Source organism: Pyrenophora tritici-repentis, chromosome 8 (genome assembly GCF_003171515.1).
Source record: "Pyrenophora tritici-repentis strain M4 chromosome 8, whole genome shotgun sequence".
NCBI classification, from domain to species: Eukaryota; Fungi; Ascomycota; class Dothideomycetes; order Pleosporales; family Pleosporaceae; genus Pyrenophora; species Pyrenophora tritici-repentis.
The window spans coordinates 1,917,790-1,930,271 of NC_089397.1; the positions used below are offsets into that span (position 1 = coordinate 1,917,790).

The 12,482-nt window shown below is 44.7% G+C and overlaps 1 protein-coding gene across 1 annotated transcript; it reads left to right on the forward strand.

The window, feature by feature from the left end:
* Window positions 1–7,059: 7,059 nt before the first annotated feature.
* PtrM4_141980 (uncharacterized protein) lies at window positions 7,060–9,557 on the forward strand (the record flags this gene model as incomplete). Its single annotated transcript, XM_066109543.1, has 5 exons — window positions 7,060–7,202; window positions 7,239–7,896; window positions 7,968–8,639; window positions 8,693–9,018; window positions 9,386–9,557. 5 exons carry the CDS (start codon window positions 7,060–7,062, stop codon window positions 9,555–9,557), a joined length of 1,971 nt encoding a protein of 656 aa, XP_065960465.1.
* Between the last annotated feature and the right edge of the window lie 2,925 nt (window positions 9,558–12,482).

The window sequence follows — 12,482 nt, forward strand, 5'->3', positions numbered from 1 at the left end:
GCAGAATGAGAAAGAATCCCACATGCATGCTAGGTTCTGCTTTTCTTTGTTTTGTAAAAGACGAATCACGGTGGGAGAAACACTACACATACGTGGGGACATCATAGTGTTTTCGCAGGCTAGCACTGCTGGTAGCCTCGACACCGTTATAATCTTCAATCACCTTAATTTCTATCTACTCCGCTGGATTAAGAGGAGGAAGCACACATATATAGTGGTTGCAGGCCTTTCTTAGAAGACATTTAGCGTGGTCACTATTGTTTTATAGAGGAGGGTGGCGAAGAAGCAGCAGCAAACATCGCTTTTTTTATGCGTATTGGGAGAAAGAGAGGAAACTTTCTAGTAAAAAACGGAAAAAGAGAAGAGGGGGCCACATTTTAGGAGTCTATGCCTTATCTTAGAGGAACTGGATGCATTATGTAAAGGCAGACGGAGCGCGCATCCCAAGACATCATGTCTTCGGCGGGAAGTTTCAAGTAAATATAGGAATGTTTTCAGTATGGAAGGAAGGAGGATAGAAGGGAGGGTGAAGAGGTAGACTCATGATTCAAAAGTGACCGGCCCTTGGATGATATGAATCTTTTAAGATTTTAACGGGCAGAGGAGCGCGCAGCTGCAGACATGCCTTCCTCCCGCATGATTTTTCGAGTAAAGATAGAATTTTTTTTGTAGTGATAGAGAAAGAAGGAGGAGAGAAGGGGAATAGAGGAGTTTATATAGAAAGATGGAGCGCACATTCCCGAACTTATACAAGAATTTATCATCTCTTTTAGATAGATTCGGTAAACAGTTTCTAGTAACTAGAGAATAAGGGATATAGGAGAGGCGGGGAGACCTATATACGTTGCGCAAACTCGTGCTTTCTTTTACAAGTTTATACAGACAGAGGAGACGCGCAGTTCTAATTCTATGCGAATCTGCTAGAGTTTTTTGAACAAGTATCGTAACCGCATAACCGGTTTCTAGTAGAGGCATAGAAGAGGTAAGACGGTAGAAAAGGAAAAGAAAGGTTTTCTGGCAATATAGGAGACGAAGAACGCAGAGGCAGACAGATGGTATATGTTCTCTAAGGGTTATCTTTTAGTAACAGCTGCACCTGCGTACTCGTATTCGCGGCGCACCTATGCGCAACTACGACTTGTATCCGCCGCGTATGCGCTCCTAATGCGCTCCCGCTGCGCACCTGCGACTTATGTCCGCTGCTTATGCGCTGCCTATGCGCTTCGTATGCGCACCTGCGACTCGTATGCGCTACGTATGCGCACCTGCGCACTCGTATTCGCTGCGCACCCGCCATATCAACACCCACCCCTCTCCGCCTCGCCTAATTATCCCTCCAAACTTGCATGGCTTTTAGATGACGGCAGAGCATATATTCCGGTAATGCGGAAGAAAGGAGAAAGCCAGAGGCAGCTACATGGAAGCGATTTCCGCCTACTGTTTAGCAACACCAGCCCCTCCTCTTATCCACCCTAACGTTCGATAGATTCGAACAGTAAGAGTATCTTTTCTGGTAATATAGAAGTAAGGGAAGGAGAACGAGGCATCTATATAAATTAATCTTAGTAGGTTTTAACCAATAGTATCCACCTGGTCATCTATTTTTACGTCACTCCTTTTGAGTAAAACAAAAAGATGTCTTTGGGTGTAGAAGAAAAAGAGGAGGAAGAATCAGCCTTATAAAATCACTGCTTCATTGTTTCAGCAACACCCACCCATCCTACTCTTTCTAACAAACTTCCAATGTTGTCAAACACCCACGACGCACACCTGCAGCGCATTTTTGTGATAGGGTAATAGAGGGAGGCAGCGCTATCTCACCTTCCCACATCATTCTTGGAAGCACCCGCCCCTTCTTCTCATCTTTATAAACTTCAATTTTTCCGACGACATAAAAGAAAAGCTGGAAGGAAGACACAACTACATTTAGTAGTCTTCTTGGAGTTTTGAGACACAGCAGCTGACCCCGCTATTGCCGTCGCCTGCACCGCTTTTGAGTAAAGACAGGGTAATTTTCTGGTAAGAAAAAGAGAAGGAGGAAGGAACACACAGCCCCATGGGCCTTGGCTTTTTTCATGTGTAGCAACAGCTTCACATAAGTATCAAAGGTCTCGGGTAAAGAAGGAAGCAGACACACGCCCATAATACTTTTTGAGATCAGGTCTTAACAAACAACCACTCCATCATGCGGCAAATCAACAGAAAATTCAAGTAACACAGAAACACTTTGTATGAATTGAGAAAGAAGGAAGGAAGAAGGAGGAAAGGAGAGAGAGAAGATAGCAGCCACATCCGCCGTTCGCGAAATGATTCCAGAAGCACCCACTCCGTCATCGACCCTCCTCACTCTCATTTTAAGTAAACACAGCAAGAATGTTTTGGTAAGAGAAAGAATAAAGGAGGGAATGACGCAGCCACATAGGCTATGCCCATCCATGTGTAGGGACGACCATTTTCGATAAATTTATCAGTTTCGAACCCCATAGAGCCAATTTTTCGACCCAGGAAAAATAAAAGAGCCAAGAAAGGAGCAGGCGAAGGCACATCTGCATCAGGTGGAGTAATTTCGATAACAGCAGCCCCTATTCATAGTGAAGGCGCACTCATTTTCGAGATTTTGAGTAAAGGCGGGAAGAATTTAATGGTAAAGTAGGTAGGAGGAAAGGAGAGAGAAGAGAGAAGAAAACAGCTGCATGGCTTTCTACGAGGCTCTTCTAGAGACAGACACACCCCACCCTCTCATGAATGATTAGGTTTCCCATTTTAAACGCCCAGAACAACCATGGCCCTGACTTGGAAACGTAGAAAGACGGAGAAAGCAGCCACATGACTAGTTTCGAAGCTTTTTTAGAATCGTTCCCACTCCACGCACTGCGTCATCCATCAGCTCGTATAGTATTTTGAACACTCACAGACAACAGTTTCCGGTAACGTAGGACGAAGTAGACAGAGAGAAGAAAGACGCAGCCGTATTTCCTTTTTGCTGAGTATGTTTTTTCTAGAAACAGCACTCGCCACCACCCAGTTATCCTTCATACCTTATCTGAATTTTGAGTAAACACAGGAAGAGTTTTCAGGTACATTAGTTAGGAGGAAAGGATGAAGTAGAGAGAAAGAGAGCAGCCCTTTATATCTTAAGCCAAGCACGTTTTTCAGATAAAGCTGCCACTTCAACCCGCCACACGCCTCAATCTCATATGCTCTTGGGTTTTTGTATTTTAAACACTCGAACGCCTACATTAAACATTTCTAAACGTGAACAGAGAATGGTAAAAAGAGAAAGGAAGACAGGAAGTAGCCACACACATCCGGGGTTGACCCGGCCTTTTTGAAAACAGCAGCGTCGTTCAGTCATAAGGTTCCAGAGAACATGTTTTCGGCTTTTCAAGCAAAGACGGGGAAGATTTTCAAGTAGAAAAAGGAGGAATAGAGAACGAAAGGCAGCAATCATAAGTATGATGTCGATAGGGGGGTTTTTTTTTCGAAAACCGCGACCTCCCCGCCCAGTCATCAAACATATTTTCTTTGTCTTTTGATATAAATTCATGGGAGATTTTGATAACATAGAGGGAGAGAAGAAAGATGGAAGGCGCTCTCACAGCTCCTTCGTTGATCAAATTTGGGTAAAAGCAGCGGCCACTGCGCCTGGTCATGCATCATGAGGATCGTCGTTTTTAAGTTTCCAAAGACAAAGAAGATTTTTAAGTGGAGAAAGATAGATAGAAAAATAAAGACGCAGCTATATCGCGTACATGTCTGCCATTTTTAGAAACAACGGCCGCCCAGTCAGGTGTATGTCGATTGATAACTTTTAAGAAAAGACATAGAAAAATTTTCAATAACTTAAACAAAGTAAACACGTTAAGGAGAGGAGAGAGGAAGACAGAAGAGGGAAGGAAGGAAGCAATTCCATAATCATTTCTAATTGCTAGTTTCAGAAACAACGCCGTCCCGTCATAGAGTATGTGAGAATCTGATTTTGAGTTTTTAACCAGATAAAAGTAGAAGGACGAAAGAGAGCAACCACATGATTCGTGTTTGTTGTGAATTTCAGAAACAACAGCCGCCCGGTCATTGGTTCTGTCAGCCAACACAGTTGGGTGTCCGTGCGTCAGCCCGATACTCTTATCAGATCTTCTAGCATCTTCTACAACCTTCACCACTCTACTATCTACGTCATGTACTCATGCATATCTTATGTATATAAGCACACATCTCTACTCAGTAGAATAATCAACCAGTTCTCTCCTTTCTGTTGTACGCCCACAGGTTCCGGTCCGGACTTTGGAGTTTTCAAGTAAGGATAGAAAAGGTTTTATAGTAATTAAAAGTAGAAGATGGGAGGAAAGCAGCCCCATGGAGTGGTAAGTTTAGCAGTTTTAGACACAACAGCAGCGTCCGCCCAGTCATGTCTCTTTGGCATAGTCTTTTTCATACATGTGGAAGTTTTCTGATGACTTGAACAAAGTAGAGAGAGGCGAGAAGAAGGAAAGCAGCCCCATATCCCTTCCAGCAGCAATTTTCAGGAAACGCAGCAACGGCCCAGTCCTCAGTTGAATGTTTACAAATTTTTAAGATTATAAGTTTTTGAGTTTCCAGGTAGAACAAAATAAAAGAAGAAGGATGGAAGAAAAGGAACGGCCCTATCACACAAAGATACTCTAGTTTTAGAAATAGCCACAGTCCCGTCATTCGTTGGTGAAACCCTGACTTCGATTTTTCAAATACAGATAAGAAAGGAAGAAAGCAGCCATATGTCATACAAAGTTGTCTGTTTTAAAAATAGTAGCAGCTGCCTGGTCATATGGCAAGCCCGGACGAATTTTCAAGATTTCAAGTAAAGAAAGGTAGAAGTAGAGGAGAGGAAGAAAGCAGCCGCATGTTATACTGACCTGTCTTTTTTAGAAACAGCAGCCGCCCCGTCGTTCTTTGGTACAACTTTGATCTCGAGTTTTAAAGTTAGAAAATATTCTGTGGTAAGGAAAAGTAGAAGAAGGAAGAAGAGAGGAGAAAGCAGCCATGAATCGTACTGGTTTAGTAATAGCTGCCACCCCTTAGTTATACGACCAGCGGGAGTGGGTTTTCGGATTTTCAAGTACACAAAGGTGAAAGAAAGAACAAAGGAAAGCGAACAGCTCCATGATTCTTTCATTAGGCAGTTTTCAGTAAAGGCAGCGATCGTTGACAATTCCAAGATTTGTCCAATTGATTGCCATCCTTCAAGAAACGACTACGTTATGAAGCGAGCGGATTTGATACACGAACGCCCCGGCCCGCACCTCCCAGTCATGCAGCGATGGTAGGGAATTTTCTATAAATTTCTGGAAGTTCTGATACTATAGAGAGCTGGAGGAAAGAGGGAAGAAAGGTAGAAGAATGGAGAGCGGGGAGAAGACAGCAACGACATGAACTTATAACGCCGGTAATTATTAGAAACAGTAACCGCCCAGTCGTGCATAGCGATACGTTTGTTTTGAACAAATGAATGGAAAAGTTTCTGATGTCGTAAAAAGATAGAAAGTCGAAGGGAGGAAAGAGGGAGAAACAGCAGCCACCGCGTCAAAGGTTTTCGGCACTTTCGTTGCAGAAAAATACATAGAATGTTTGGATTTTCTAATATCTTAGAAAGGTGGGAAGAGGGAAGAGGGAAGGGAGGACGAAGCCAGCAAGCCCATGGCGACTTTGTCCATCCCTTTTAGACACAGCAGCAACTCATTCATCGATTGCTTTCATATTCTATTTAGAAAAGATACATGGAAGAATAAGGTTTTCCGATAACGTAGAGGGAGAAGGGAAAAGAGAGGTGAGACGCAACCCTATGCGTCCTCCCATTAACGACTTTCAAGAAAACAGCGGCCCCAAGTCATAAGCAGTCAATGTTTTATTTTTAGTTCGTAATATAGCCATTTTGGGATGTCTAAGAATATAGAAGAAGGACGAAAGGGAGGGGGTAAGGAGGAAGGAACAGGGGAGATAGCAGCAAGGGTATAGTCATCAAATGGTACCGCTATTGTTTTAGAGAAAGCTAGGAAGAGTATTTAATAAACCAGAAGGAGGGGAGAAATAGCGAGGGGGGGGGAGAGACAGCAATGCTATGCCTTCGACTCAGGCGTAGTTTTTGGAAAAAGCGCCCACCCCGCCGGTCCAGTCATGGATTTTCTGCCAGCCAATTTTAGAAAGATACGCGGAAGATTTCATGATATAGAAAGAGGGTAGTGGAGAAAGACTCAAGAGGGGGGAGTGTGAACGGTCTGTAGGTACTGTATTCCAGCTACCTAACCCAGATGCTATTTACAGTGGAGATGAAGAGAAGAAGAGGAAGTGGGCGGCCATCCCGCTTTGTTTGGGTTGGCGCACGGCGCACGGGCTGCTGGGGGAAGGAGTGATAGAAGGAAGGAAGCGACTAGGCCAGCGGCCTAGTCATGTGACCTAGGGCTCAGCCCGTCACAGGGAGGGCCAGCAACCCCATGGTCAGACTCCGCAACAATCAATCGATTGACATGATTGATTCCTATATAGGTTAAAGAATTACTTCATTAGGCAGCCTTTAACCTAGATAGGAATCAATCATGCCGATCCGATTGATTGTTGCGGAGTCTGCCCATGGTGTCCTTCTCATTCACTTTTCAGAAATAGGAGCCGCCCACCCCGTCCCGCCTGTCCATAAACTCTCTCCATCTGTTTTTTAGACAAATACGCGTAAGTTTTGGCAATAGAGAAGGAGAGGAAAAGGAGAGGAGATAGAGGTAAGAAAGAAGGAGAAGGGGCAGCCAGCAGCCCCATAGGTTCTCCCAAGCGTGATTTTCAGGAACAGGAGCCAGCATACATGGGCAGCTTAACGCGTTTGCGTAAAACGTTTTAGCTTAAAACGTTTTAAAACGCTTTAACAGCTTAAACTGTTCACGCGTTTAAGAAAATCCTTAAACGCGTGAACGATTTAAAAACGCTATAAGAGGCTTGGCGCCAAGCACCCCACCTTTGCATCTCAAAAACTCTGCAACCACTCCCCACTAACCTGAAATCTCAACAAATCCATTATCTATAGCATCTATTATCGTTATGTCATCGAATACCTTGTCAGCAAGTGCGATATCAACGCCACCGTCGCGAAGACCCGCAACGCCGCCACACTTTGACGCTGTTATACGAACCGAAACTGTCTGTAACACCAGCAATGCAAAGCGCCAGCGTTTGAAAAAGCAGTATGTGTGCAAACGCTGTCGCTCATGGTTTAGCAGTCACCGAGTAAACTCTATCCACCATGTTCTAGCATATCATACAACGTCAGAGTCTTCTCAGCCCTCGCAAACTTCTTCTTCGTCGTCGCAACCAGCTATCACTTCAGTGTTTAGGACTGTCTCTGATCAGACAATTATCCGCAACGCCTTCAATGAACAAGGGTATCGCGATGCGCTTGTCGGTCTTCTGACTCGACGTCGAATAGCCTTTTCATCAATCGAATGGTCTGAAATGAGGGATCTAGCGCTTGCTTGCAATCCATTTATTGAAGACCAGCTTATCACAAGTCGACGTACAGCCGTACGTCTTATCGCCTCGAATTATCAGCTTTATAAAGGCCATGTAATTAAAGGCAGCTTATCGACGGCTGTGAGTCCTATCCACATATCAACCGATCTCTGGACATCACCGTTCCGTTCATCTCTCCTTGCTGTATGCGCACAGTGGGTCGATCACGAATATAAGCTTCAGAAGGCTCTTTTAGGACTGCCAGAATGTCGTTACAGCCACTCTGGAGAACAGCAAGCGCACTTACTTCTTCAAACCCTCGAGGAATATGGGATACAGTCTAGAGTTGGCTGGCATACGGGTGATAACGCAACATCTAACGATACCTGTTTGGAGCATCTTGAAACCCTCCTTCGAACTAAGCACAACGTAAGCATGGCTTTTAATATAAAAATCGGCCTTCGCTGCTTAAGTTACGCGATGGTGCTAATATTAACAAGGTTAAATTTACTGCTAAAGAGCGCCGTATCCGATGTATCGGTCATATTATCAATTTATCCTTGCAGGCATTCCTGCTTGCATCCTCTAAGGAGGCTCTTACCGCTGCTCTCGACGCCGTAACGGATGTTATGGGGGAAGAGCTTCTCGCAGAGTTTTCAAGCGTTCTTACTTCTCGACAGAGAAACCCTAGAGCCCAAGCCCAAGCTGTTCCACAAACCTCACAGAGACAAAGGTTGTCTCGCCGAAGACGCAGCGTTGATAGCCATGGGTCTGTTGATGAGGACTTTTGTGGTATTGAGAACATCTCTACACTACGCAAATTACATCAACTATGTGTCTGGCTGCGCAACTCAAGTATACATGCAGCAGAGTGGGATCGCAAGGTAGGCCTCCGCTTAGGGATTGACAATCAGACTCGGTGGTCTTCATGGTACTCAGTTATGGATCGGGCTATTAAGAAGATGGCTGCAATTAAGGTCTTTATGCACGATAACGAGAAACACCTTAACGAGATCCGTCTTACTTCTGACGACTGGGATATACTACAAAAAGCACATACATTTTTACAACCATTTGCATCAGCAACGCTATACGCGGAGGGAGATAAATCGTCTATCTCTCAATCTCTTTTGATTATGGACTCTCTTTTAGTCCACTATGAGCAGCAAAAGGTAAGCATTAACGTGTTATCCGAACTTTAAGTCTTCGGTTAACAGCTTTATAGATACATTACTCTAAAGATGAAAATGAGGACCTTCGCATGGTTCGATCGATCGAGATGGGCTGGTTCGTACTTGAGAAGTACTACAACATGACTGATCAGGTTCCGGTGTACGCTTCCGCTATTCTTCTAAATCCCGCAAGTAGAGCAGCATATCTCAAGAAGAACTGGCCAGCCGAATGGTACGAACCAGCTATTAACGCTGCTCAAAACTTTTGGGTGAATGAGTTTAAGGACGCTTTGCCTTTAGCTAGCCCTACAGCTTCTCAACAAATGGCTCCTCCTTTAAAGCAACGCGGTGCCGTTCTCGATCAGATTCTACAACAGATGTCAGTTGCGGCGGCAGATCAATCAAACAGCGACGATCTTAAAATTTTCGCAGAAAGTCCAGTAATACAAATCGACTGTAGCCCTCTTGAATGGTGGTGCCGATCGGAGCAACGGCAGCGCTACCCTAGGCTAAGCAACATGGCTATCTCTATTCTTTCTATCGCTGCAGAGTCGTCCGAGCCAGAGAGAACATTCTCAGGTGCAAGAAGAACCTGTTCATGGGATCGGTCGAGGCTCACTTGCAGACTCCGCAACAATCAATCGATCGACATGATTGATTCCTATATAGGTTAAAGAGTTACTTTATTAGGCAGCCTTTAACCTAGATAGGAATCAATCATGCCGATCCGATTGATTGTTGCGGAGTCTGCTCACTTGCGCCAACATTGAGAAGATCGAGTGCATTGGCAGTTGGCTTAGGGAAGGCCACATAAAACCGTGTTCTCTCAACGGAATGGGTCTACCAATGGAACCAGAGCAAGATGACGAAGCAGAGATGATAGGGGATGAGGTAGAGGAGATTCTAGAATGGACATAACCCGGTCTTGGCATGATGTATCTTATATCGTTTTTATATCGTTTATATCGTTAAACGCTTTAACGTTATAAGGATTTTTGCTTAAACGCGTTAACGTTTTAAGGTTTGCCAAAACGATTTAAAAACGATTTGCCCATGTATGGGAGCCAGCCCACCCGCCCAGTCATGGGTTGGATGCATACATGGGCAAATCGTTTTTAAATCGTTTTGGCAAACCTTAAAACGTTAACGCGTTTAAGCAAAAATCCTTATAACGTTAAAGCGTTTAACGATATAAACGATATAAAAACGATATAAGATACATCATGCCAAGACCGGGTTATGTCCATTCTAGAATCTCCTCTACCTCATCCCCTATCATCTCTGCTTCGTCATCTTGCTCTGGTTCCATTGGTAGACCCATTCCGTTGAGAGAACACGGTTTTATGTGGCCTTCCCTAAGCCAACTGCCAATGCACTCGATCTTCTCAATGTTGGCGCAAGTGAGCAGACTCCGCAACAATCAATCGGATCGGCATGATTGATTCCTATCTAGGTTAAAGGCTGCCTAATAAAGTAACTCTTTAACCTATATAGGAATCAATCATGTCGATCGATTGATTGTTGCGGAGTCTGCAAGTGAGCCTCGACCGATCCCATGAACAGGTTCTTCTTGCACCTGAGAATGTTCTCTCTGGCTCGGACGACTCTGCAGCGATAGAAAGAATAGAGATAGCCATGTTGCTTAGCCTAGGGTAGCGCTGCCGTTGCTCCGATCGGCACCACCATTCAAGAGGGCTACAGTCGATTTGTATTACTGGACTTTCTGCGAAAATTTTAAGATCGTCGCTGTTTGATTGATCTGCCGCCGCAACTGACATCTGTTGTAGAATCTGATCGAGAACGGCACCGCGTTGCTTTAAAGGAGGAGCCATTTGTTGAGAAGCTGTAGGGCTAGCTAAAGGCAAAGCGTCCTTAAACTCATTCACCCAAAAGTTTTGAGCAGCGTTAATAGCTGGTTCGTACCATTCGGCTGGCCAGTTCTTCTTGAGATATGCTGCTCTACTTGCGGGATTTAGAAGAATAGCGGAAGCGTACACCGGAACCTGATCAGTCATGTTGTAGTACTTCTCAAGTACGAACCAGCCCATCTCGATCGATCGAACCATGCGAAGGTCCTCATTTTCATCTTTAGAGTAATGTATCTATAAAGCTGTTAACCGAAGACTTAAAGTTCGGATAACACGTTAATGCTTACCTTTTGCTGCTCATAGTGGACTAAAAGAGAGTCCATAATCAAAAGAGATTGAGAGATAGACGATTTATCTCCCTCCGCGTATAGCGTTGCTGATGCAAATGGTTGTAAAAATGTATGTGCTTTTTGTAGTATATCCCAGTCGTCAGAAGTAAGACGGATCTCGTTAAGGTGTTTCTCGTTATCGTGCATAAAGACCTTAATTGCAGCCATCTTCTTAATAGCCCGATCCATAACTGAGTACCATGAAGACCACCGAGTCTGATTGTCAATCCCTAAGCGGAGGCCTACCTTGCGATCCCACTCTGCTGCATGTATACTTGAGTTGCGCAGCCAGACACATAGTTGATGTAATTTGCGTAGTGTAGAGATGTTCTCAATACCACAAAAGTCCTCATCAACAGACCCATGGCTATCAACGCTGCGTCTTCGGCGAGACAACCTTTGTCTCTGTGAGGTTTGTGGAACAGCTTGGGCTTGGGCTCTAGGGTTTCTCTGTCGAGAAGTAAGAACGCTTGAAAACTCTGCGAGAAGCTCTTCCCCCATAACATCCGTTACGGCGTCGAGAGCAGCGGTAAGAGCCTCCTTAGAGGATGCAAGCAGGAATGCCTGCAAGGATAAATTGATAATATGACCGATACATCGGATACGGCGCTCTTTAGCAGTAAATTTAACCTTGTTAATATTAGCACCATCGCGTAACTTAAGCAGCGAAGGCCGATTTTTATATTAAAAGCCATGCTTACGTTGTGCTTAGTTCGAAGGAGGGTTTCAAGATGCTCCAAACAGGTATCGTTAGATGTTGCGTTATCACCCGTATGCCAGCCAACTCTAGACTGTATCCCATATTCCTCGAGGGTTTGAAGAAGTAAGTGCGCTTGCTGTTCTCCAGAGTGGCTGTAACGACATTCTGGCAGTCCTAAAAGAGCCTTCTGAAGCTTATATTCGTGATCGACCCACTGTGCGCATACAGCAAGGAGAGATGAACGGAACGGTGATGTCCAGAGATCGGTTGATATGTGGATAGGACTCACAGCCGTCGATAAGCTGCCTTTAATTACATGGCCTTTATAAAGCTGATAATTCGAGGCGATAAGACGTACGGCTGTACGTCGACTTGTGATAAGCTGGTCTTCAATAAATGGATTGCAAGCAAGCGCTAGATCCCTCATTTCAGACCATTCGATTGATGAAAAGGCTATTCGACGTCGAGTCAGAAGACCGACAAGCGCATCGCGATACCCTTGTTCATTGAAGGCGTTGCGGATAATTGTCTGATCAGAGACAGTCCTAAACACTGAAGTGATAGCTGGTTGCGACGACGAAGAAGAAGTTTGCGAGGGCTGAGAAGACTCTGACGTTGTATGATATGCTAGAACATGGTGGATAGAGTTTACTCGGTGACTGCTAAACCATGAGCGACAGCGTTTGCACACATACTGCTTTTTCAAACGCTGGCGCTTTGCATTGCTGGTGTTACAGACAGTTTCGGTTCGTATAACAGCGTCAAAGTGTGGCGGCGTTGCGGGTCTTCGCGACGGTGGCGTTGATATCGCACTTGCTGACAAGGTATTCGATGACATAACGATAATAGATGCTATAGATAATGGATTTGTTGAGATTTCAGGTTAGTGGGGAGTGGTTGCAGAGTTTTTGAGATGCAAAGGTGGGGTGCTTGGCGCCAAGCCTCT